The 27,467-nt window shown below is 41.5% G+C and overlaps 3 protein-coding genes across 4 annotated transcripts in view; 2 read left to right on the plus strand and 1 right to left on the minus strand.

Moving 5' to 3' along the window:
• The window catches only part of TK2 (thymidine kinase 2), a 110,313-nt gene that overhangs the window by 43,509 nt on the left and 39,337 nt on the right, over window positions 1–27,467 (minus strand). The gene's annotated exons all lie outside the window — the stretch shown is intronic.
• On the plus strand, window positions 460–16,615 carry LOC100018815 (chemokine-like factor). The gene is made up of 4 exons (XM_001371849.4): window positions 460–697; window positions 10,341–10,499; window positions 13,921–14,016; window positions 16,357–16,615. The coding sequence occupies exons 1-4, from the start codon at window positions 608–610 to the stop codon at window positions 16,570–16,572; spliced, it is 561 nt and encodes a 186-aa protein (XP_001371886.1). The 5' UTR covers window positions 460–607; the 3' UTR covers window positions 16,573–16,615.
• Window positions 24,696–27,467, plus strand: part of LOC103103278 (chemokine-like factor) — a 46,107-nt gene continuing 43,335 nt past the window's right edge. Inside the window, exon 1 of one of the 2 annotated variants that reach the window (XM_056800303.1) lies at window positions 24,696–24,985. In XM_056800303.1, the coding sequence (XP_056656281.1) occupies window positions 24,836–24,985 (150 nt within the window). In that variant the 5' untranslated portion in view covers window positions 24,696–24,835. The remainder of the gene's footprint in view (window positions 24,986–27,467) is intronic. The other variant, XM_007477098.3, reaches the window with a different exon arrangement.

Genomic DNA, 27,467 nt, shown 5'->3' on the forward strand with positions numbered 1-27,467 from the left:
AATACTCCATTATTCTGCAATTTGTTTAGACATTCCCCAATCATTGTCACCTGCTCTTTTTTAAGTTCTTTGTTGGCACTATAAATATTTTAGCATATATAAGACCTCTCACTGATATGACTTAAGTTGCTTACTGATTTAAACAAGCTTTTCTCTTTTCATGGTCAAGAAAGAGTTAAGAGGTGACTATTAAGTTCCAGATAAATGTAAACTGCAAATCACATACCTATTTTTTTTTTGTCTTCCCTCTGGTATTACTTTCAAACTATCTGCTTTCCTTCATTATGCTAAAACAGACTCTGGAGGGAGTCCAGAGGGTGCGCATGCGTAGTAAGGCAAGGAAGGTTTTGAGGCACATGCAAGGGAATCACTAAGTAGATGCACATGCGTACTGAGGCGGGCGGGGCGGGGGGGGGGGTGTGTGTTAAGGTATATGCGCCTGCGCACTGATGCCCTGGGTATGTCACGAGTCTAGGCAGGCGGGCACGCGAGCTGTTTAGGATTGCGGGATGTTGGGATGCCGGCGCGAGGCTCCTGCCGTTGACTCAAGTCGGAGGAAGCCAGGAGAGAGAGTGTCGGAGCTGGCCAGAAAGCTCTCGCTTGTGCCATGGACTCCACAACCACAGAGGTGGAGGAGACCAGGACTGCGAGGACCTACTTGTTCTCCATCAAGGGCATAGTGAAGATTATGCGGCTGGTGAGGGAAGGTCTGGAGGGAGAGGATGCTGGGCCAGGCGTATTGGGTTTAAGGACTGGGTAGATTAGAATAGGCTCTCTGGGGGCTGGCTCCATCCTCGAGGTTTATGGGCCCTCACCCTCCCTCACCAGAGGAGTGGCCAAAGAATTCACTGGAGGTCTCAGAGGGAGCAGGCTGTGCATGGCCTAGGGAAGGCAGGGGAGAGCAGGGCCTCAGGGCAGTCCCATTAATGGGAAAATAGGGAGGAGGATGTAGCCACCAAAGTAGAGAAAATACCATTAATATGCTAATATGCCCCACTCTCCATAATTTAATATATCCAAGTTTACTAGAAAATGGAACATGAGGTTGTGGGTTGAAAACTCTACAGACACCAAGAGGATATAACTATAATTTGAGATTAACTTAAGACATCTGGGGAAAAATGCATTATGTTTAAGGAAGTTGAGGCCTTAAAACCTTAATAATAGAAATTACAGGTACTTGTCAGGTGTGACTATAAAGTAATATAACAGATTTTCATATGTTCACTTAACAGACACTGAGCACCTTATATGTGCTAGGCACTATGGATGTTACAAAGATGAATAAGACAAAGCCCCTGACCTCTGGGAATTTACAAAGGGAGAAGAAGCATCTATCCAGATAACTGTAAATATAAGATAGAATTTAATAAGTACCATTAGAAAGGTAAAAAGTACTGTGGGAGTTCAGAGGAAGGAAAGGTTACCTCCAGCTAGGTGAAACAGGAAAGGCTTCATGGAGGAAGGGGCATAGGAATAGGCCTTGAAGTAATAATAATAACACAAGCTCACATTTATTTATATAATACTTCAAATTTTTTTTGACAGCACTATAAGGTAGGTTCGGCAAGTATTATCATCTCTGTTTTGCAGGTGAGAAAGCTGAGGCTCAGAGTTGAAATGACTTGCTCTTGGTCACAAAGATAGTAGCAGAGCTAGCATTCAGACCCTTTGGGGAAATTGTCTTGAATTCTTGTGAGAGGTGATGAGGAAAGAAGGGGGAAATAGGAAGGGGAAAGGATTAGGGGGAAAAAATTGATAGGAGAGGGGTGAAAGATTATTCTAAGGCTTCACACCAGAGTGAGTGAGAAGAATGATGGTGCTATTACTGGTATAAAGATGTAAGAAGGAGAATATAGTTGGAATAAGGGAAGGGAAGAAACCAAAAATAATGAGGTATCTTTGGACATGCTTATATTGGATTGAAGGTTATGGTGCCATGATCCTATTTTTATTCATTGTTTTGTTGTTATTTGCCATATGTTAACTGATTTTCCTATTGTAAACCTGGATTCTAGTAAACCACTCCCCTGAGGGGATGAGACTTGAGGAATGATTCATCGACCCTGAACACTGGAAGATGGGTGATAGAGCCTGCTGGGCAAGAGAAAGGTATCTTTTTTTTCATTGGCCCCAGAATATTTGTTATTTCAACTGTGCCACTGAAATGGGAGCCAAGGGAGTCATGAAAAGAGTTCCTTGGAAGGCCTACTAAGTGTCATTTGTTGAACAAGTAAAGAAAAGCAAGTCTTTTGGAACTCATACATGAGAGAACTTGTGCCTGAGGAAGAAGGAGCCATGGCAAATTAGGCCATGTGGCCTCCGGAGAAGGGGTCAGGGCAGGACCAGGGCCTAGCTGCCAGTATAAATCAGTAGTAGATGGAGTAAGTGAAACTTCACTTGACAAAATTGCTAGTAAATTTGTTTTAAGTAATTGGGATGGTTTACTTGAAAAGGCAAAAGAGCTTTCAGAGGTCAAAGCATTGACATCTCCAGGAAGGTCTTAACCTAGGAAAGAAATCAAATGTAGAACAGAAAAACAAAGTTATTTTTGTTTTGTTTTCCCTACTCGTCCAGGAAACCAGAGATAAAGAGAAGGCTTATTTAGCTCATAGTAGCCAGCAAGGCCAAAGAGTAGAAGTTCTTTGCAGGTTTATAGCCCCAGGGACTCCTTAGGTAAATGGTAAAATGGTAGAGGAGGCTTATGCCATGGTCATGAAGCTCCTCCTGCCTTAGGAGGTAAGGGTTTAAGATGTAGACTACTATATTAGAAATAGTATAGTGACTTGGAGTCAGTAGAAATACTGTGTGACTTTGGACAAATCACCTGATCATTTCAGTTTTCCTCATCCAAAAATGGAAATCTTTCACAGTCTATTCTTTTAAGAAAAGTGCCTCTTCAAACATTAGAATTTACATAAGTGTAACTAATGCTAAAAGTTGGGGAAACAAATCTTTTGCAGGGGCTTTGCCAAACCCAATCTACTGACTAGAAATGTAGACCCGATAAAGGTAATATGCAGCTCCAGCCGGTTAGACCAAGTTTGAAGGAGTAAGGTCAGACGAGAGCTGGGACTATGAAGGATTAAGGTCTCCCTGTATTTTTTTTTTTTTGAGCAGCAACAAATAATTAAATGCCCATTTTGTGGTAAAGTGCTAAGTGCCTCTGTTACTATGCATTATAGATAGTGGGGAATGGCCTTTACTTTGCTTATGGTAAGAGGGTGGGATGTAGTTATAATTTAGACATATAAGTATAATATGGAGTAGGAAATGGTGGCATCAAAGGAGGGATGCAAAAGGTACTCCAGGAATATCAAGGAAGGAAGAGAACACTTTTAGCTAGAAGTATCAGGAAGGGTTTCATGGACAAGAGGGCAAATAAATTGGGCTTTGTAGGAGTTGGAGGATTCTGAAAAGTAAAACTGAAGAAGTATCACATATCAGGCATGAGACAGTGTACAAAAATGTATGGTGGTGGGAGATTGGATGTCAAATTTGGGAACCAACTAGTACTACAGTTTGACCAGAATACAGAGGAGTAATACTAAATAAATGAAGTCAAAAAGGGAGGATGCAACTAGACTATGGAGCACTTTAAAAGCCAAGCTAAGGAATTTTTCCTAAATGGTGTAGGGAGTTACTGAAAGTTTTTGAGTAAAAGAATAACATTGTTAGACCTAAGCCTTAAGAATATTTTATTGCCAGTAGCTGAAAGGACATGTGCTGGGTTTGGATTTAAGAGGACTTTTGTTCAGTTTCAAATTTTGTGACCTTGAATAAGTCATATGTCGTTTCTTTGGCATAGTTTCCTCATCTGCAAAAAACAATTTCCAAACAAATATAGAGGATTGTATTAGATTACCTGTAAGGTTCATTTCATCACTAGCTGTGTGCTTTTATGACTAGAGAGGGGAAATGATGAAGATAGGAAAATCAATTAGGAGGTTATTACACTGGTCTTAGTTGTACAAGTTGTACAGTTGTTCAAAATTTGGCAGTTCAGTTGTATATGGGAGAGGGAGAGGCAATGATGGAGAAAGAAAAGTCCAAGATTGGTTTTGATTATATATTCAGGGAGGATTATAGCGCCATCAACAAACAGGGAATTCAGGAGGGAACAAGTTTAGGAGAGAAGATGTGTTCAATAATAGACATGATGTTTTCAAGTGGCTGAAAGGATATGTAGGTAGAAAAATGCAGTTAGGGGGGTGTGCCTAGAGTTTAGAAAAAAAGTTAAAACTTAATATATAGGCCTTGGGAGGAAGTTTGGAATAAGGGGAAAGACTATGGATTTAGAATCAGACTCCTTGATTCAAAACTCAATCTTGCTACTTGTTACCTGAGTAATCTTGGACAATCATTCAACCAACTATTTAGCATTTATATAAATCACTATGTGCCATGCACTGTGCTAAGTCTGGAGATACAAAGAAAAAAACAGTCCCTGCCCTCAAAAAGCTTAAATTCCAATGAGGGAAACAACATGTATATAGAGAAAAATGCAAGATGGAGAACCTGGAAGCCATGAAAATCTGGGTTCAAGTCCTGACTCTTACATACTGGCTGTGTGACCCAGGGCAAGTCACAATAACCTTGAGGAAGTTTCCTTATCCCAGAGTCCCTAATGCCAGTAAAATTGCGTTTCCTATCCCTACATTACAGAGGAATTGGAAGGCACTAAGACTGAGACACAAGAAAGTCCACCTGGAGAAGGTGGCACTTGAGGTAAGTCTGGAAGAAATCTTGAAGATTCTCTGAAGAGTAATAGAGACTGAGCATTCTAGGCATGGAGGACAGTGAGCACAAAAGGCAGAGAGAGAGGGAGGAAAAGCCCTGGGAGAAGCAACAAGTATGACTAGACCTTTGAGTACACAGAGGGGAGGAATGTGTAAAAAGAGTAAAAACAAAGGAAGGGGCCCTGATGGGGAAAGCTTTAAATGTTAAGCAGAGGAGTTTCTATTTGATCCTAGAGGTCATATGGAAACTCTGGTGTTTATTAAGTGGGGAAGAAATATGTGTAACCTGTCAGACTTGTGCTTTAGGCTATTACTTTGGCAGCTATATGGAAGATGAATCAGAATGGAGGGAGAACTGAAGCAGAGAAACCAATTAGAAAGCCATTGAAATAGCTGATAACATCACCATGTGCAATAGTAAGGAAAGAAAAAAGAGGACCGAGGACTGAGCCATAGGAGACACTCAGCATTAATGACATGAAAGATGCAACAGAAGAAACTGAGCAGTCCTCAAACAAGAAAAACAAAACAAAACATGAAGGAACAACCGCAGAAACCCTGAAAGGAAAGAATATCCATGAGTAAAAGGTGATGTAACAGGATCATATGCTGATTGAGAAATCACCAGAATAGTATGATGGTGTAAGGTCGGTTTTTTGTTTGTTTTTAAGGATTAGGGACACATGGGCATGTTGTTAGGTAGCATAGAAGGAACCAGGTAATGGGGAGAGATCAAAGATTAGAGAAGAGATGGAAGTGGGAGCAGTAGGCTGGCGAGAACAAGAAGAAATGGTATCAAAGTTGCATGTAGTAAGAGTTAGCTTTGGCAAAGAAGAGGGCTACCTCTCCATCAGACTGGAATGAAGAGGGAGGGAAAGCCTGGAATGAAGAGTAGACAGTGGGAATGATGTCAGGGAGATATGAGGAAACAAGCCTCTTGTCAATGCCCTCAATTTAAAAGGTGGATGAGTCAAGGTCCTTAAACTCTTAGTGAAGTATGAGGCAAATCATTTAACTACTGAAAGCCTCAGCTTTCTTAGTTATAAAATGAGAGAGTTGGATTAAATTACTTTTAAGGCCCCTTCAAGTTCTAAATCTAAGATACACTGATCTAAAGTACATTGGTGAAAATTAAACCAAAGAGGAGAGTCAGAGAGAGAGAATATAGGATTGGGGGACAAGAGAAAAATGATAACCTTATGAAAGAGCCTAGATTATCTATTATAATTTGTATAAACTCAAAAACATTCTTCCTACTGTGTTAGTTATTTTAATGCTTTGTAGATTCCCCTGTAATGCTTAATAGTAAAGCACCAGAAAGAAACCCAAAGAAAGGTTGTTTTTAGAAAGCAGGGCAGAAAAAAGGGGGAAAACCTTCATTCTTTTCTTCATGCAAAGCCAGCTCCATGTCTTCTCCCAGACCAAGAGCATAGGTGACAACAGTGAGAAACGAGTAAAGGGAACCAAGGAACCCAGTCCTGGGGCTGGTTGATGAAAGAGAAATGTCTTAAAGGCCCACAGTCCCACCATGTCGGAAATACCAAGCAAGTAGCTGAGGTTACCGGTCTGGAGCTTAGGATTAGAGAAGCAAATTTTGAGGAATCATAAGATAGCCAGAAAGATGAATAGGAGAGTTCAATGTAAGTTTCAAGGAAGAAGCAGCAAGCATTTGTTGACCTATTGTGTGCCAGACAATTCTAAGCCCTGGTCATATGACAAAGGCAAAAGACAGTCTTTGCTGACCTCAAGGAACTCGTAGTCTAACAGAGGAGGCAACATAAAAAACACCAGACTCTTCTCCCTTCATACAAATGGGCATTTCAGTAACAATTTTGAAATACAAATTTGCCCAAGGATGGGGAAAGGAAGGAGGGGCCAGAGCCAGAGAAGCAAGAGCAATATGCAGAGGCTGCAGCCAAGAACAACAACATATAGGGGGCATACACATGGGCTCTGACAGCGATAGGAGAGGACACATCATAGAGACATATGGTACCAGATGTAAAGCTGAGTGGGCAGTAGGGCAAAGGTCTTTCTTGGTGCCAGAAGTCACAAGCCAAGCTCCAGATCTGGCAGCAGTGGGGATCTCTACAGGCTTCAGTCTTTCTGCTTTCACTTGGAAAGATTTTTTTTGTTGTTTTTAGGGTTTTGGTTTGTTTGGGTTTTTGTGAGGGATGGGGTTGGGATGGAGTGGGAGGCCTTAGAGTGCTGAGCCAAGGGGTGGGAGAGAGCACCATATTGTATCCAGGGATTGTTTTGGAATGCAGATTTCTTTTAGAATTCTTGCAGCAGAGATGAAAAGGAAGAGAATTCTCTACCTGAGAGGAACCAGAGAAAAGGCCTGAATCTAGGAGATAGGTATTTTATTCAGAAAACATCAAGGAGACCAAAGTGGCTTGATCACAGAGTACATGGAGAGGGTAAGGTAAAAGGAGACCAGAAAGGAGGGAGGGGAAGGAATGCTAGATTATGAAGGGCTTTGAGCACTAAAATATTTACTATTTGGTCCTGGCAGTAATAGGGAGCCGTTGGATTTTATTAAGTAGAGATCGACATGATTAGGACTGTGTGTTAAGAAATTCATTTTGTTGGCCAAATGGAAGATGGACTGGATTGGGGAGAGACTTGAGGCAGACCTCCCTCCCAGAAGGCAGCTTCAGTAATCCAGGCAAGGAGTAATGAGGGCCTGTATTAGACTGATGGCAGTATACAAAGAGAGAAGGTGGCATATTGGAGGAATGTTGTAAAGGTAAAATAGACCTTGGCAACAGATTGGATGTGATGTGGGGCTGGTGAAAGAGAAGAATCTGGGCTGACTCCTAGGTTGTGAGTTTGAGGGACTTGCAAGATGATAGTGCCCTCTAAAGTAATAGGAAAGTTTGGAAGCTGGGAAGGATGACTAGAGGACAGGTGACATCCAGTTTAAGAGGTGTAAAAGAGAGGGTAGGGTTTGATAAACAGATTTCAGAATCATTAGCTTAGAGATGGTAAATTAATCCATTGGAGCTGATGAGATGACCAAGTCACCTAGTAGAGAGAGAGAGAAGAGGGCCCTGGGGGGACATCCATAGTTATTAGTTGTGACCTAAATAAAAATGAGGCAGCAAAAGAGCCTAAGAAGGAGTGAACAGACAGATAGAAGGAGAACTAGGAGAGAAGATTCTCCCCCCCCCCCCAAAAAAAAAAAACCAGAGAGGAGAGAGTATCAGAAAGAAGAGGGTGATTGAAATGAAGAAGGATGAAGACTGAGAAAAAGCTGTTGGATGGTAATACAGAGGTCATTTGTGACTTTGGAATAATCATTCACTAGAGTTGTGGAGCCAAAAGCCAGATTATAAGTGGATGAGTTATGGGGTGTTTTTAAAAGGAATTCAACTCTGAACATAGTTCTAGAGTATTTTAGAGTTAAGGAAAAGTTATTTTAGAATAGGAAAAACTTAAATGTGTTTTTCTGATTGTAACTTATGTGACATAACATTTGACAAAGCTCTTTCATAGCACCACTATGAAGTAGGTAGCATTAATTATTACCACCATTTTACAGCTGAGGAAACAGTTTGATAGAGGCTAAAAGCAGTTTACTCATGGTCACAGAACTAGAAGTACATATTGAAAGCAATATTCACACTCAAGTCTCTTGATATCAGCCCAGATCTACCAATTTCCATTGTAACGTGCTAGTAATAATGGATCTAAAAATAATAATGAGCATTTATATTATCATAAATGTAGCAGTTCTCTAACTTTTTGGTCTCTGGACCCCCTTTTACTGTTAAAAATTATTGTACTCTCTAAAGAGCTTTTGTTTTTATGGGCAACTTCTACTGATATGTACCATATTAGAAATTAAAACTGAAAAATGTTTAAATATTTATTAGTTCATTTAAAATAACATTAAAAAGCCTTTTCAGATAATTGTGGATATTCTTTGATACTAGCTGGGCAAAATGCAACATGTGTTGGTTTCTTAAAGGTTAGTTACAGTACATAATCTGAAACCATATCTATGTATTTTTTCATATTCTGTTACATTGGAATCCATTGATTTATCTTGCCCTTTTAGTAGATTGCTTACCTATCTATGATTCTGTAACATTATGTATTGATCATTTAGAAAAAAATATCTTCACTGAGTTATGCAGAGCCCCAAATAATATCTTTCATTATACAATTTTTAAGAAATAAATTTGTTATTATCAACACCAGTGTCATCAGAAAATCTTTATAAAGTATCTGAGAAACTGTCAAGCCCACAATGGTGGGATGCACAGTCACCAAAATTCCAGTCTTCGCCTCAAAGTTCAAATTTAATCATTGGCAATAAATATTGGCAGTTTTCTTTAAGGTGACAGGCTTCCTTCATTTATTTTTTTTTAATTAAACCCTTACCTTCCACCTTAGAATCAATACTATGTATTGATTCCAAGGCAAAAGAGTGGTAAGGGTTAGGCAATGGGGGTCAAGTGACTTGCCGAGGGTCAACACATCTAGGAAGGATCTGAGGCCAGATTTGAACCTAGGACCCCCTGTCTCTAGGCCTGGCTCTCAATCTACTGAGCTACCCAGCTGCCCCCCTTTCCTTCATTTTTGAGAAAATGTTTACCACGCAGCCCAGTCATTATAAAGTTTGTTAGTCATTTTTGCTCCCAGTGGATAGAGCATTGTGCCTGGTATTGGGAAATTGGGAATTTACATCCAACTTCAAACACTTTAGCAATATGACCCTGGGGAAGTCACATAACCTCCGTTTCCCTTAACTATAAAACGAGGTAATGATAAAATCTACCTTGCCAAGTAGCACAGTGCCTAGCAAATATTAGGTGTTATGCTTATTCCCCTTCTAAATGCCACCATTCCATTTATATGTCTGTAGATTTTCTCCATTTGTATGACAAGATGACTCAATCTTCATATTCACAGTTAAATCTAATCTGCAGGTCACATAGCCTCTAGAAAACAATGTATACTTGTGGAAGAAGGAGAGTGAAAAAGATAAATAATATCCTAGTGTTATTATAAAAGGTTTTGACCTCAAAGACCCTTGAAAAGGTCTTAGACCATACTTTGAGAATTGCTGGCATGGTAAATAGAGAGATGGCCTTAGAGTTTGGAAAACCTGGATTCAAGTAGCACCTCTGACACATGCTAAGTGTTGACCCTGGGCAAATCATTTAATCATCATTTTGGGCAATATGCTTTGTTAAAGGGAGTTTCCACATTGTGAAGTTCCTACAGGGATGAAAGCAACTTCCCTCCACCCCGACCCCAAATATATATGTGTGTGTATAAGTTTAGTAGTAAAGTGGTAAGAATTTGCTTCAGCATATCCCATTGATTGGGAATGGGAGGGATTGAGGATTTAAGAGGAAGAAGGACTGATGAAGCAAAGACCTGGGGGTTGGGGAGAGGAAAAGAAGGAAAAAAAGATTAAAAAGGGCACAAATGCTGTGGAGGACTTTGCCTCGGCCAGGAAAAGAAGAAATCAGTCTTAATACTTCATAGTCACACCTCATACCTATGTATTTAGAAAGCATTCATAGTTATAAATGTTTACAACTTGAAATATAATTATATTGAAGTAAAACCTTTTTTTCTTAACAGATTTTGACTGTAACATCCCTTACCTTATTTATTATTGCTCAAGCCCCTGAAACATACATCGTTGTCACATCTTTGGAGGCTATAACTGGGCTTTTTTTCCTAACATTGTATGTACTAAGACTTGACCTACTGTGGAAATGTTTGTTCTGGCCTTTGCTCGTAAGTGTTCTTTTTCATAGTGAAAATGTTATGTTTTTTTCTGTCTAATAAGACCTGTTCTGTACTCTATAAGCCCCACTCTTGAATATTAAAGTCCTTTTTAGCCTAGGCCAGGGGACTGCTTTCTCTACACATTTACATAAAACTCTGTTAACAGCTGTGCTCAGTCCTCTGTCCCATTCATAGGGTTGTCTTGGGAGAGTTGGCAGGCAAGAGTGCCTCTAACCTTTAAGCTTCAGACGTATCCCAAGTGTCTGGGGTGGCTCTCTCTACTCATCTTTAAAACTGCATAATTCAGATGTAGTATATGACAGCTGTTGGCTCACATCTGATAAAAGCCTGGCCAGAGAGAGCACAGGCTATTCATATTCAGACCCTTTCTTAAAATTCCTCTCTTAAATTCAGAAGCAAAAAATGAGGATTAATAGGCAGCAACATATGCTAGTTAAAATATGCAGAATTTTCTCAATAATTTTCCCTTTTAAAAATGTTTTGGATAATTTTTGTCCTGAATTAGACAAAGTAACTAACCTGAGCATTTCCACATACAAAGAACAGAAAAAGAACTGTATATGAAACCATAAACATACAGATTGTTTTTAAGTGTATAATAAATTCAACACACTAGCTTCAAAATTCTTCTGCTTGCCTGTGTTTTCTTCTGAATTTCCTTCACTAAAGCTTTAGTGACCCTCTTTTTGAGACAGCTGGATGGTGCAGTGGATAAAGCCCTAGCCCTGGAGTCAGGAAGATCTTGGTTTAAATCCAGCCTTAGACACTCCTAGCTGTGTGACTCAGGACAAGCCACCTAATCACCACTTGCCTCAGTTCCCTCAAATAAAAAATGAGGATAATGATATCACCAGCCTTGAAGGGTTATTGTAGGGATAAAAAATAGATATTTGTAAAAGCACTTAGCGGAGTGCTTGGCACACAGTGGGAACTCTAAAGATGTTTATTATTACCTTCCCCCCCCACTTGCTACTTCTGTAATCCTTCCCTCCCTCTGCCTTATTTTTAGTGCCACAATTAATAGCCCCATTCTCCCTATAACTCCCCATTCCAGTTTTCAAAACCCTTAAATAAACATTGACAAGAAAAACAAATCATGCATTGACCATATCTAAAAATCATATTTGTACAACAAGTCCATTACCTTTATACTATGTTCATCATTGATCCTTTGCAGTAATGATTCATCCTTGCATCGATCAGAGTTCTTGATTCAGTCCATTCTGGTTTGTGCTTCTGTCTTCATTGCTTCGAGTATGTTCTAGTATTGTCATTTTAAGACCTAAACACTATTGTCGTGGTCTCTTATTTAGAATTAATGTTTGGATACATATAAAAATACAGTCCTTTTCAATGTTCTCGGTGTTTTCATTGGAATAGCTTTGGCTTTTATAAGTTTCCTTGGTTAATTGTGCACATGATATAAATAAAACTTGATTTAAATAACAACAAATATGATTATAAATTTTAGGGTTTTAAGTCAATTACAATTTGTCCTCGATATCTACAAATTTCATTTTCAAACTACAGGGTAATTTTTTGATTAGTAAGTAATTAGCTCATTCAACATCTTTTGTAAAACTTAACTATTTGGTAAACCAGCATTAATTTTTTTCTTACCTTCCTTGAAATTTGAAATCTATAATTCAGCTGATAGATGTAATTAATGAGTGAATTTTAAATGTTTTGTGAGAAGCTGGAACCTAGATACTTGGTATGCATTAACTCTCTTCTTCTTAACTATAAGAGCAATATTATTTTTGTTTCCACAGACTGGAATTTGTTGGGGGTTTTTCTTTACAATGTCATAGTTTTGTATAAGTTGTTCTTGAACTACAGACTTCTCTGCTTCACTTGTTTCCCAGACTCCATCCCTTTGGGGGGATATTCCATTACATTCATGTACTATAATTTGTTCATCCAGTCTCCAATTAATGGGCATCAATCAGAATACTTTAAGAACATGTTCTTCTATGGTATCACTCTATTTAATATATAACCCCTGCAGACTTGTATACTCATAGAACCAGAAAAAAACCTTTGGGGTGTATTGGGTAGCCTATTCTAAATGCTAGCATTTACTCCATCAGTCAAGCCAAACTATGAGTGAACCTCAACTACCCAAGAACCCAGAGGACTTGTAATGCAGGTCAGCCTCAGGTAAAACTGACCTAAGGAAAGTTATTCTTAATATCCCCTTCTTCCTTTGATCATCATTTCTAGCATCCCAACTTCCAGACCCTGATTGCACCATCCCCACCAGTGTTTATTTCTGCTGGCATCACCACTATAATGTGTTCTGAGCTCATCCTTTCTGCTAGCTAATCTGATAACTGCTGTGGGCAAAGGGCTTCTCCTGGTATAACATTTTAATAAAAGCCAGGGAAGCTGTTGGCATAGGAGAATGGGCATTTATGTTCTATTAGCATTTCAGGCCATTTAACAAGAGAGAGTAGCAAGTACTGCTGGCAGTCCTAAGGAGACAAATGGTCCTGATAGGGCCTGGCAGGGCCACTTAACACTGCTTAAACTGAAGAGCTGATGCTGGTTGGTAGGACAATTGAGGAAGGAAATGGCGCAACAGCCCCTTTTCTTGAAAATACATTTCCTGAAATCAAATGCTGTAGTTCAAGACAACCAGCCATATCACATGGGGTAACCTTATCAAGAATAATAGCCCAACTGTCAGACCAATTAATGCATTTGGCAAGGTGAATGATGACTGAGGGTTTTGTTTTGTATGAATGGCCCTGTCAGAACATCTAATTGATGGCAGCACAATCCTTCATAGAATTGTAGATTTAGAACTAGAAGGCTCTTAAAATCAAGAAGCACTGAGTGCTTGATATGGGTCCAGCTAGGACAACCCCCTTATACAGAGGTCCAAAGGGGTCATACAGGGCAAGTGATGGACCTGGGATTTGAACCCAGATCCTCTAAATGTAAGTGCTCTCTCCACTCTACCACCCTGTCTCATTATTTGAGTTAGAACATATGTTCTCAGGAAGATTGATTTCCCTGCACTGAATGATGTTGACATCCTATAACTGATATCCCAAAATAGTTGCCCCATAATTCTTCATGTTCTGGAGTAGTAGCTGTGAGTCACCTCTGATAGGGAGAAGCAGGACCACTGGGTATGGCTCTGAGTCAAAGGGCGCTTCATTTTTCACTGCTTATAGTTCTACAAACGAGAAGGTCTGACGTGTGCTCTAAGGTTAGCAAAGCATTTCACGTACCTTATTCAGTCCTCATCCCCAGTATGTGTGAAAAAACTTGAACCTTGGAGAAGCACTAGCTAGAACCTGAACCCAATTCTCTCCTCACTGACATGCTGCCTTTCTTAGACTTTACTTTTTGTCAATCTTACTTTTCAGGAAAATTTGACTTTTTGATGCTATGTTTGCAGGATATTTTAAACTCAGTTGTGGGCATAGTGTTCCTTCTTGTTGTGTCCGTTTTGGCAATGGTACCAGAAACTCAAGTACTGACTGCTGTCGGAGGGGTAAGTAGAGGCATTAGTCGTTTCATTCTCTAAGTCAGTTGATGTCAATAAAAGTCTGTTTGAATAGTTAATAGCATCACTTGTGTCCCCAGAATTGGGGTATCATTTTACACTAAAATTGGAGTGCCATTTACTCCTGAAAGTATACAACCTTGGTTTTTTCACGTTAATATGGTGATTCCTTATCTGCAAGCCCACATAGATAATTTAGTAGTTCTTTCATATGGAAATGTTATTTGCTTATCTCTCTCTTCAGATTGGTACAAAACTAAGGTCATAGAGTCCCAGATTTAGAAGGGACCTCAGCAGTCATCTGATCCAACCCCTCTCCTGAAATTGCCAGTATTTCTAATTTATGCTTAAACATTTCCAGCGATATGAAACCATATATTATATCCCACAGAAGCCGGGTTTCCCATTTTTAGGAACTTCAACCTTATTTTGGCCCAAAATCTACTTCCTTGTTTGTTACCTTATTAGTTAGCCCTAATGCCACTTTTATATGGCAACCCAGTCATTAAAGCAGTCATTATGTATCCACCTAAACCACCCTTGCTCCAATGAATCTTTTCTTTTCAGATTAAAAGTACCCAGTTCTTTCACAGTTCTGGAAAGCCAACAATTCTAATGGAAAGAACCTAGAATGGGCAGTCAGTGGCTCTGGATTTGAATTCTACCTCTGTGGCTTTGGGCAGGATACTTATTAAAGAGGTTACTCTGTGTGGCTCAGTTTCCATGTTTATTAAGTGATCTGGACTTGTTGACCTCTCTGGTCCCTTCCAACTCTTAGGTCCTTTGATCATCCTTCTCCCACTTGTCAATGTGCTTTAGGCCTAATTATGTCTACACATGGCATACTGCTTTTACGTTTATATGAAAAAACAAAGATTATCCCGTTTTTAGTCCAAAAAGATCCACAGTTTCACATGAGAACACCTGTCCTCTTCAAAAAAAAAAATGTGCTATAAACCAGGCCAGTACGTTTATCTATCCTTATTGCAGATATACACTAATCACTTAGAATGGCATTGTGTTCAGAACAGAATTTGGAGGTTGGAGTAAGGGATGAAGTTTACTTTGCTAAATAAATTCTTGGGAAGCTAGCACCAGACTCTGTACCTATTTGACCACTGGGTCCTTTTTGTCGTCTTCTTTAAAAAAAATAACCTTTATATAGATTCTCCAAATGCTGCCAACTTTGAAGATATGGGGGGATTGTTTGGTTGAGGGAAGGCTGACTTGTTGGGCAATGAGTGGCTAGCACTGTGCTGGGTTTCCAATACTAATTCTGCTCCATATGCTTAATGCCTAAAGCCAATCTCCATTCTGGGAAGGAATAGCTCCCATCTGTGATCCCAGTTTCTCAGAAAGACAGTAGTCACCATCAGTTTGTTTATCAAGAGCATCATGTATTTCAGTTTCTCTTAAAATATTGCAGCTTAGTCTATGACATCTATAGCCCAATTCTCTATAACATGTATATACATCCAATACAACTTCCCTAGATGAGCTGGTTCACATTTACCCAAAAGAATGGAGAAAGTGGCAGATGGGGTGGTAGGAAAGATGTATTTGTGTTTTATAGTTCTACCACTCATGTACTGTGTGAACCTGACTAAATAATTTCCCTTTTTGGGTCTTTGTTTCCTTATCTACTTGCCTAGACCCTTCCTCTTTTAGTATTTCATGATTCCATTAAAATCAAGATAGTAAAACAAAAGAGGCAGTAATAGGACGCTGAGTGTCACATGAATTTATGCAGTATTCTAGACCAGTGATGGCAAACCTTTTAGAGACCAAGTGCCCAAACTGCATGGGCTGCTGGACAGAGGGGTGGGTGATGAGAGATATGTCCTCAGGGGCATGTTGAGACGGGGAGGGGTGCAACATTCAGCACATGTGCTATAAATTCACCAATATGGTTCTAGAGGATGAGATTCCTTGGCTCACACCGGTATAGAGAAGACAAATATTTTTTTCAAGTCTTTTCTGAATAACCAGGCCTTCTTTTTATTCTCTTTTGCATACAATTATTAGAGAAACTTTAATAAAAATGTTTATTTTCATTAACAAGCATTTATTTTCTCTTCCTACTTAACTGGGAAAACTTTGATAAAGAGTGGACTTTGACAGGGATGAGAGTGTGGGGAAAAGGGGGTTAGACTAAATGATGTATAAGATTTCAACCAATTTACAACTAATGAAAGGAGTTACCCCAGATATCTAGATTCAGTGAAGATCATTATGAATATTTTGTTAAAAAATTATAAGGGGAAATGGGACATTATTCTCTAATCTGTGAATGATTAAAAGTAATCTTTTTTTCTTTTTTTTAAACAGATCATTGGAATTGTGGCAACTATATTTACCATTGCAGATACTGCCCTCATTTATAGAAAACTTATGTTTAATCCAAGTGGTGCATATGAGAAGAAGCAAAGTCATGACAAAAAACATCGCTTGCGTCGCTCACATCACTCTCGCCACTCTCACCACTCTCACCACTCCCATCATAGTTATCATGCTCGTTTCCCTCAGGAAACAAATGAAGTTTGATCATTTTGTTTATTCTAAGTTCAAATATATTTCTATAATCTTTCATGTTTTCTGTAGTGTGTGAAATTGGGGAAAGAGGGGAGAAGGGAAATAAGGAAGAATTCCCAGTGTACAAATTCTGGAAACAGTGGGAGACTGCATTTCTGCCTTCAAAGTGAAAAAACAGGATGAATTCTTAGTTCTGAGATCCCCATTCCATTCAAATGGCAGATGTCTTGACTACTTTCTTCTATAAAACTAGGGAGTTGGATTTAACATTCCTTAGGGTGAAATTCACCTGCTCTGAATCCTTAATCCTAAAGTTTTCAGTTTCCTTCCAGTCTAGGATATCAGGTTGTCTGAAAGCTTTGAAGCAGAACCCAGATTGAGATTTATATCTTTGCCTGTGTGCATGGGAAATCTGAACTTTGGCAACTCACCAAACATAGTTTTCGTTGGAAGTCACTTAACACAATATTCCTATTTTATGTAGGAAAAAATAGGCCTGTCCCCCAACTACTGTGAAGAACTGTTTTCTTGCATTAAAAATGTCTGCATTTGCAAAAAGGAGTCTTAAAAGTTCTTGGGCCTACCTTATCCATCCTTAGCCCTGCTTCTGGGTGGCAGAGAAGGGTACCCAGAACACTTCGGATCATGCAAATAGTAATAAATCAAAGAGGTTTAAAGTTTGCAAATCTGTTTACATGCCAACAAGAGGTTGGGACCTACTAGAGAGAGGGAGGAATAAAGGCCTGCTAGAGGGCAATGTAAAAGCTCCAGGGCCTGGGGAAGGACGTCTGATGTCCAGGCAGCAACAAGCTCCAAACTCTTAAGTCGGAGCTAAAGCCCACAAAGAATGAGATCAGTGAAGAATGGCAGGAGGAATGGGATGGAAGTCCCTTCTTTCCTCATCACCTGAAGGTTCCGGAGCTGATGGGTATTCCAAGAAGGGAAACGGGGCAAGTAGCCTCAGTGACTGCTGATGACTTCAGGTCTCACTGTAAGTAAGGAGCGAGGGGAGAGCAGAGCTGGGCCCGAGGGGACGAGTTCACCTCCACTGGTGCCCAGGACAGCCCTCTGGAGGAGAAACTCCCAAAGGCGTTCATTCTGCTAAGCACTGGGGGTACAAAAACTGATGAGTGAAGTGAGATGAATACCAGGCAGCAACTACATTTTCAGAAAGGAAAGTGGCTTCTAAAGACCTAGAAGAGCAATAATCTAGTCGACACTTCTTGGGGTTTATGTGTAGAAGGAAAAGCATTTTCAGATAGCCCCAATGTGTGCTTTTGTTTAGTTTGTGCCCAGGAAGAGCTCCAGGAGGGGGAGAGGGAGAGAGATGGGGTGGGGGGTGGCACAAGTGAAATAACTTTAGCAAATGAGAAGTTTCAGAAAGGGGAAGACGAGCAAAGTAGAGGTGCTATTGTGTTCAATTGGATTTTTTAAAAATAATCTGCAAATATTCATGATTTCCCCTAGAAGTCCCTTTTTCTGTTCTTTGTGAATTGAAAGATTTCTGTGTGGTGTTAAGTTTATAATAAAAGTATTTTTTTAAGAATCCACTGACCTAGGGTCAGCTGGGTGGCTCAGTGGATTGAGAGCCAGGCCTAGAGACGGGAGGTCGTAGTTTCAAATCTGGCCTCAGACACTTCCCAACTGTGTGACCCTGGGCAAGTCACTTGACCCCCATTTCCTAGCCCTTAACACTCTTCTGCCTTAGAACCAGTTCTAAGGCAGAAGGTAAAGAGTTTAAAAAAAAAATCCACAGACCTCAAGTAGCATATTCCAGCAGTTGTCACTTAGCTTCTTCCCAGGTCTTAGTCTGTAAAATAACACTAAGATCTGCCTGCCCACCTTATCCACAGGGTTGGAGTGTGTGTGTGCGTGTGTGCGTGTGCATGGGTAATGAATGAAGTCATGTGTAAAGAATTAGAAAAGTATAGAAAGTATATAAAAAGTGGGGTCTATTAACTTTTCAAAAGGTAACAACCTCAGAAGCTCATGACCCAAAGTGAGAAATAATCAGGGTATGTGGCAAGAACTTTGTAGCATTTTTCTCTGACCCTATTTAATGTTCAGGGCAGCTAGATGTCTCAGTAGATAGACCATCAAACCTGGAGTCAGGAAGTTCCGATCTGGCCTCAAACACTTCCTGGCTGTGTGACCCTGGATAAGTCACTTAGCTCTATTTGCCTCAGTTTCCTCATCTAATGAGCTAGAGAAGGAAACAGCAAACCACTCCAGGATCCCTGCCAAGAAAATCCCAAATGGGGATCATGAAGAGTCAGACACAAAATGATTGAACCACTCTTGGATGTTTCCATCTTTCCCTTTGTTATCATCCACTCATACTCTACCTGAGTATTTGATAAAAGTGATCCCTCCATGATTCTGGTTTAAGTTCTGACCACCAGAATTTCCCAAGTTTCTTTGACAACCTGAAGCAATGTCAGAATGAGCGTTTGCACACTGACATCCCAAAGCATGATTTGTAATTCCCTAAGAAATAGGAATTAACCAATAATTAGATTCTATCTATATAAATTTGCAGATACCACTGTCCATTTTATTAACACATAAGAGTACATATTATGTAGTTATGCACTGCGAGAGGCAAATAGTCATCTAGCAACTACATGTTATTCATAACATTCCTAATTACAACTCCTGTTTCTAGATTATTTTAAATTTCACAAAAGCTTTCTTTAAGACAAGCCTTTGGGGCATGTATAAGTATTGCCTCCATTTTGTGTTAGAAAATAGACTCAGAAAGTGGAAATAAATTCAGTGATCCCCTATCACCTCCCAAGTTCAAATATAAAATCTTCTGGCATTCAAAGTCTGTCACAACCTGACTCCCTCCTTTCTTTCTAGTCATTTTATGCTTTCTTCTTCCTCACTCCCACCAGAAAAGGCACCTGGGTGGCTCCGTGGATAGAGCTCCTAGCCTGGAATCAGGAAAACCTCCGTTCCAATCCTGCTTGAGACATTAGATGTGTGACCCTGGGCAAGTCCCTTAACCTCTCTTTGCCTTAACTCCTTGGAGAAGGAAATGACAAACCATTCCAGCACCTTTGCAAAACATGAGTCAGACCTAACTGAATGCAAACTCACCAAATCCTCTGTGATCCTGGGATGCCAGTCTCCTTTTTCTCAAACAAGAAACCATCTCCCCACTCAGGACACTCCACAGGCTCTCCCTTCATGCCTAGCACACTCTCACTTTCTCATCTTTGCCTCTTCGTTTCTTAGGCTTCCTCCAAGTTCCAGTTAAAATCCCTCCTACAGAAAGCGTTTCCAGATCCCCTTTACTTCTAGTACCTTCCCTGTTGATCATTTCTAGTTTGTCTCGTCTATACCTTGCTTGTCCGTAGTGATTTGCATGTTGCCTCCCCCATTAGACTGTAAGGTCCTTGACAACAGGGACTGCTTTGATTCCAAGAGCTTAGCTTAGGACCTGGTATATAATAGACAATGTTTACTGATTGACTATCTTGGTCAGGGTCATACTTCAATCCTTGGGGCTCCTAGTCCAGTGTTCCACTGAGCCAAAGCCCAGTCAAGCAGCCTTCAAGCATCCCACTGGAAGACAAGGATGGTGGAAGGATGTTTGAGACCACAAATGGAAGTGTCTGCCTCAACAGGGAGAAGGGCATCACTGATAAGGGATGCCAGGAGGTCCCCATTTTGCAATTGAGAAGATAAGGTAAGCAGTTAAATGGCTTGCCCAAAGTCACACAGCTAGTATCTGCAGTCAGATTTGAACTCAACTGCCTTGAAGAGTTCTGGTTTAGAAGATTCTGGTTTAAGAGGTGGAGTCAAATCTCTGAGGAGAGAACTGAATGGACAGTATGTGGAAGGGATGTAGGAATTCTCTCTTTCCTATCTTTTCCTCTCTCTTCCCCCCCTTTCTTCTTCTCCTTCTTCTCCTTCTCCTTCTCCTTCTTCTCCTCCTTCTCCTTCTTCTTCTTCTTCTTCTTCTTCTTCTTCTTCTTCTTCTTCTTCTTCTTCTTCTTCTTCTTCTTCTTCCTTTTCTTTCTCCCTCTCTCTCCTTCTCTGTCTCTCTGCCTCCTCTGTGCCTCTCTTTGTGTCTCTGAATCCCTCTCTCTCCTCTTTTTTCTCTCTCCTTCTCTCTCTTTTCTCTCTCCCTCCCTCTCTCTTCTCTCCCTCTTTCTCTCTCTTCTCTGTCTCTCTCTGTCTCTCTGTCTCTGTCTCTGTCTCTGTCTCTGTCTCTGTCTCTCTCTCTCTCTCTCTCCCCCCCCCCTCCCTTTTTCTTCCTCCAACACAGAATGGAAACTCCAAAGGAAAGGCAGCAACAGGAAGTGTTCCCCTCATGGCAGAGGGAAGTATTGGCTCTGTACTATACAAAGATGATGATATTCAGTGCCCAACAGAAAACAACCACCAAGAGGAACATATACTATGAAGAACAAAAGCACTTCCAGGAACCAGGATTGGGGAGTTACCCTTTTGCCAAATGTATTATCTACACTGCGCTAGACTACCTTTTACTTTATTCTTGTGCTCATTCTCTCCCTAAATCCTTTTGGTTTTTATTGGAGAAGACGTCCCAGACTTTGGGAGGTGGGTAAATATTTTGGCTAAAAAGCTAATTATGTCTGAATAATTGATAGTGGGAAGTGTACTAGCAGGGGCTTGCGAGTGGCAATACTAGAAACCGGGACCCTCAAGGCTATACCTTTAACTCTGAGTAGTAGCAGTCATTCATCATGTGGGGATCGCAGCATGTGAAAGTTGAACTAGTGAGGACGTTATAGTGGGATCTGGTCCAGGGTACCTGGAGGCCGGCCCTTCACACGCTCCTGGGGCTTCTGGAGAGATTTGACATCTTTGACATGAATTCATTCTTGGATACCTCCATTTGGATCGATCCATCTGAGGAAAAAATTAGCCTTTTTTTCCCTTTTTGCTACAGACTACGATTTATTAAGTTTGTTTCCTGGTGCATCGCTGCACAATTCAGACCAGATCCTTCCAATAAATTTCACTTATTCGAACGTGTAAGTATTCCTATATATTCTATTGCTATATAAATTTGTTCAAGATCACACAATTAGAAAGGTGCATCTCCCTCATAAATGTTTGGTTTTGTCTTTTCTTGCTTTTAGGCGAGTGCCTTGCTGTGATATGAATCTAAACAGTTTATCTGAGACCTAATGGGCGGTAAGTACATAGGACAAAATTCGCCCGTGATCTAGAAACTCCAAGTAATGAACTTCATTATTAAACCAAACATATGTGTGTGTATGTCCTTAATAATGAGACAGGGAACACTCAACTCCCTCGTCTCCTCCCAAACCTCCAAATGTGTGCCTTTGCTAACCAGGATTTGGGAGTTAACTTTTGCCACATGTTATCTCTCTGTTTGTCTTCTGGCCTTTGTGCTTTAAATGTGCACATACTCTCATCAAATATTCTATATGCATTTGTGGGAAAGTGTGCTCCAGATTTGGGGATAAACATTCTTAGCTACTAATCTTACTCTCTCATCTTAGCAAATACCTTTGCTAAAAGCGCCTAGGTATGCTCATATAAGTAATATGCATGAAATAATGAGGTTGACTATTAATTGTGATTTTCAACTTAAGAGAAGGGTCTTTGAGCGTATTGGTTGAGTAAAACAAGGTCCTGCTGTATAGATCTGAGCATCACGTGCAACGATGATGATATTGGGAGGCAGGGGGATGGCAAGGAGACAACCCAGCACAGAAGCTTGAAGGAACCCTATGGTTAGTGGAAGTGACATGGCTGCAAATCCAGCAAAGCCACCTGAGAAAAAGTGAGAACAAAATTAGAAGATAACTAAGTGAGAAATCACAAAACCGAGAGAAGGGAAAGTACCAAAGGCTACAGGAAGGTCTCCATCATCACTAAATTAAATTAAAACTAAAACCTAGCTTTATAGTTGCAGTATCATCTTTGACTCCCCCTTCTCATATATCCACAACGTTGCCAAATCATGTTGTTTCTATCTTCACATCTCTCCTACGCATCAATCACCTTGTCTCTACTCAGATACAACCCTAATTCAGATTCTAATCACCTCCTGCATGGACTGATGCAATAGCCTCCACTTTGTTTGGCTTTTTTGTTTTTCCTTTGTTTTTTTGGACAGAAAAAAACATTATTGCAACATAATGGCTCCTAATTGAAGTTCAGTAAGTTGCAGGACTATGGGCGGTCCACATGGGTCCCAGAGCAAGACAAAGCAGTACTAGAGGAAGTGGAGATGGCTGGAAAAGGGGCTTTGGGGAGACAGAAGGGGAGTTTGCTGCCATCGCTGCAGCCACCAATGGGTTTGGAAGGATCCCATTTAGAAGGATAGAGCCAATGACTTAAAAGGTTCCTTAGAAAACATCAATTTTACCCCAAGTGGATATGCTGCCTTTTGAAGTTTGTTGTAGGGACTCTATTTAGGTCTGGGGGGTTCCCAGTAGCTTTGTCTTTGTGCTTTCAACTGCTGACATTTAAGTTGTGTTACAGGGCCCTCGTGCCCCTTGTTGATTGTCTCTTTGCCTTGGACTTCTGCTTGAGGAAAGGCCTTAAAAGTCCCTCTTGCACTCAGAGCTTCCAGCCTATCTTGTGCTTGGTCTCACTGGTCCAACCCAATAGCCACCTTGCCTATGGGACGATACGAGAGCTGTCTGGCCTTTTCTTCCTCAGCCTCTGCAGAAGGATGGGTGCTGTTGTTGGGGGTGGGGGGAGGGAGAGTCCTTCCCACTTTTGAGGTGATCTCCATCATCATCATACTGTTCTTTTGAATTTCCATGGTGGTGGTAGTCCATAAAAGCGGGATCCCTGCACTACTGTTTGTTCTGTCAGAACTGGAATGGATGGCACTGCACCATCCTTGGCTTCCAGTGCTTTGAGCTTCTTGGCCTCTTTAGTGCCTGGCTCTACCCAAAGCATCTCTGATCACCAGTACATTTGCAATAAAGCATTCCGGCCTCAAGTCTCTCCCCCACTGCAGTCCATCCTTCTTCACTCAGCAGCCAGTCATATTGCTAAAATGTAGATATGACTATACCACTGCCGTGCTCAAGAAACATCAGTGGTTAACTATTACCTCTGGGATCCAACATGAACTCCTTTATTTGACACTAAAAGCCCTTCTTCACCTGGCCCCATCCCACTTTCCTAGCCTTCTTACACCCTATTCCCTTGCAGGCACTCAATGATCAAACCACACTGGCTTACTTAGAGTTCTCAAACAGGATACTTCATCTTCCATTGCTGTCTGTGCCCTGCCTGGCCCACTCTGCCTCCTCCCCATCCCCTCTGAGTTCCCCTGGCTTCCTTCAAAACTCTGCTCCAGCCCCCCCTTTGGGGAGACCTTTCTTGCTCCTCTCCTCTCAGCTCTTCATGCCTTTTCCCCTCAGATCATCCTGAGATGCTCCCACATACCTAGATTTTGACATTTTACATGGCGGCTCCCCCACTGAAACATGAGCTCCTTGAGAACAGAGACCTTTTCTTTGGAGCAGGGGCAGCTTTCTTGGACTCCTTATGCTTAGCATAATGCCTAGCACACACACAAGGAGTGTCAGAAATAAATACTTGTCGATAATGCTAGCTGTGTGACCTTGATCGAGTCACCATCCCTGGCGCTGTAGGCTCCTCAGAGAAGGTGCCAACCCGCCTCCGGAAAGAAAGTTTCTGCATTTGAGAGTTTCCGACAACAATCAAATGCCAGGCTCGGTGAGGCAGCCGGATGGAGTTGACAGAGCTCTGGCCCTGGAGTCAGGGAGCCCAGGTTTCAAATCCTGCTTTAGTCCCTGCTGCTCTGAGCCTGCACAGTCTTTTCACCACTCCCCTCCTTCAAGGATTTGTTCTTCCCGACCTCTAAGATCCCTTCCTGCTCTTAAGTCTAATGTGGAAATCCCCAGAGACCAGTGGGGAGACCCTGAAAACCCACTTTTCTGGAAGAAGAGGCAGGACGGCAGGTGGTTAGGGCCCGAGTTCAATGCCCACCTCTGACACATACCTCCGGGCTAGACACCACTTCTTTGAGTCTGGCCACATCTGTAACGCCCTAGTATCATTGCGCCAATGAAATCCCGGGTCTTGTTCTGGTTTCTATGGAAGCGTGGGAGACGCTAGGGCCGAAATTAGGGGTAGGGGGAGGAAACAGTTGGAAAGCTCTGAATGGAGAGAGCGAGGTCGGGGTGACGCGGCCAGTGCGGAGAAGCAGCCGTTGGTGGGGCGCGGGGGAAGAGTGCTGCTGCAGGACTAGTGGCAACAAGCTGGGCCCAGCTCCACTCCCATCATGGAAGCCACCATCAGCGCACTCAAATGGTCCAAGATGACTAAGATGAGAATGAGGGAAGAGGGGCGACTGAAAGTGCAACCCAAGATCACCAGAACCGCTTTCGGCTACCTGTATTCTGTGTCCGGCATTTTGAAAGTCCTCAGGATGGTGAGCGCCTCTGGGAACCCACGGGTTCCACCCTGCCCCATCCCGCTCCACCATGGGACTAGAGAGAGAGAAGGCCGGACCAGACTAAGTCCAGGGAGCGGGAGACCGGGGAGAAAAGGGCTCTTCTTGACCAGTTCTGAGAGTCAGAGCTGGAAGAAAGCCCACAGACCGTCTGATCGTATTTTGTAAGTGGAGAAGGAGAGGGCCTGGCTTGAGATTCCGTGGCGAGAAAGCTGGTGGCTGGGTCTGGGCCCAAAGCTCCAAATTTGGAAATGCTTGGGGGCCATTCTGGTGGAGCTGTCCAGCAGGCAGTTGGAAAGTCAGGGCGAGATCTCAAGAAAGAGGTGGGGACTAATGTAACCATGGAAACATTCTAAATTAATGAATTAAATAAAATTTTTCAATTTAAAAAAAGAGAGATGGGGACTAGAGGTGGGCATCATCCCAGGGTGATCTACTTGGGGCTGGCTGATAACTGAACCAAGGAGGACAAAGGAGAAAATAAAAGTTAGCTTTGCACGATGTCTTGTACTTTTCCCTATCTATCTTTTTTTTTAAGTTTATTTAATTAATTAATTTAGAATATTTTTCCATGGTTACATGATTCATGTTCTTCCCCCCCCTTCTCCTAACCCCCTCCCGTAGCCACCGTGTAGTTCCACTGGATTTTACATGAGCCATTGATCAAGAACTATTTCCATATTATTATTTGCAATAAAATGATCATTTAGAGTCTACATCCCCAATCATATCCCCATCAACTCATGTGATCAAGCAGTTGTTTCTCTTCTGTGTTTCTATTCCCACAGTTCTTCCTCTGAATGTGGATAGTGTTCTTTCCCATAGATCCCTCAGAATCATCCTGGATCCTTGCATTGCTTATAGTAGAGAAGTCCATTACATTCAATTGTACCACAGTGTATCAGTCTCTGTATACAGTGTTCTCCTGGTTCTGCTCCTCTCACTCTGCATCACTTCCTGGAGGTCGTTCCAGTTCACATGGAATTCCTCCAGTTTACTATTCCTTTGAGCACAATAGTATTCCATCACCAACATATACCACAATTTGTTCAGTCATTCTCCAATCAAAGGACATCCCCTCATTTTCCAATTTTTGCCACCACAAAGAATGCAGCTATGAATATTCTTGTACATGTCTTTTTCCTTATTATCTCTTTGGGATATAAACCCAGCAATAGTATGGCTTTCTCTCTACCTTTAATGAAGGAAGAAGTAAAAGAAGCCTATGTCAGGGATTCACAAAGGGGGAAGACAGTGTGATGCTCCAGAAAGAGCCCTGCCATGAATTCCAGGCCTGGCTTCTTCATTAACTCACTGGGTCCCCTTGGCCACATTTTGGTCACCTAGAAAATGAAGGATTCCAGCTCGAAGGTCTTTGGTCGCTATAACTCTCTGTATCCATGAGTTCAAAGAACACTAAACTTGATCTCTGGTCTACTGGGGCAGTGGAGAGAGGGAACAACTGTGCCAGATATTCTGAAGAGAGAAGCCGTAGGCCTTCATCATCATTTGCACTGAGAGGGGTATGAGCAACCTCCCTTGACCACCCCAAAGTAGATACATACTCATAGGTGGGGTGGGAAGAGTCAAGGATGACTTTTTGGTTGGCAATACCAATTCTCTTGCCTTCCGTTCCCTTCCATTCCCTTCCATTCCTTTCCCTTCCCTTCCCTTCCCTTCAAAACAAATCAGGAATTTAGGAAGATAGGAATAACCTGTAAGAGAGGCTAAAGAGTTCAATTCTGGGCATGTTGAGTTTGAGAAGCAATGGGGCATAAGTGGACAGGTCCAGCAGGGAGTTGGAAATGCAGGGCTTTCCCTCCTTACAAGAGGGGTTAGACATGTATATGTGAGAGTATTCTGCATAGCGAGAACAACCACTCACTGGGGCAGCTGGGGCAATAAAAGAGCATTTGCTTAGAACCTTATGGTTGGCCAAACGCTGCACATGGTCTCACAACCACCCTGAGAGGTAGATGCTATTGTTTTCCCTCTTTAACAGATGGGAAGACTGCATCACAGAGAAGCTAAATGTCTTGTCCAGGGCCACAGAGCTAGTCAGTGTCTGAACCCAGGTCTGACCTCAGGACTTCTTGATTCCAAGTCAAGCTTCCTTACCCACTGTACCACCTAGTTGCCCACCCAGGAAAGGAGCATAGGAGGAGATAACAATTGGGGCAAGGATAAAATATTATGGAACACCAGAATGATAGAAGATAAATATTGTTTGGACCAAGAAAATTGAGAAGGCATAGGAAGTTAGGAAGAGAACCAGGAAAGGGCAATGACTTGGAAGCACTTGGTCTCTAATGGAGATGATCAGAATACAACCCATCTTTTGCCTCTCTTTGTATCCCCAGCTCTTAGCACAGCTTGATGCACAGTAGGTGCTTAATAAGTGTTTATTTACTGCCTGGGCCTCAAATGACAGATTATGCTCTGACACTTACCAGCCAGCTAG

The sequence above is a fragment of the Monodelphis domestica genome, chromosome 1, assembly GCF_027887165.1.
Source record: "Monodelphis domestica isolate mMonDom1 chromosome 1, mMonDom1.pri, whole genome shotgun sequence".
Classification (NCBI taxonomy): domain Eukaryota; kingdom Metazoa; phylum Chordata; class Mammalia; order Didelphimorphia; family Didelphidae; genus Monodelphis; species Monodelphis domestica.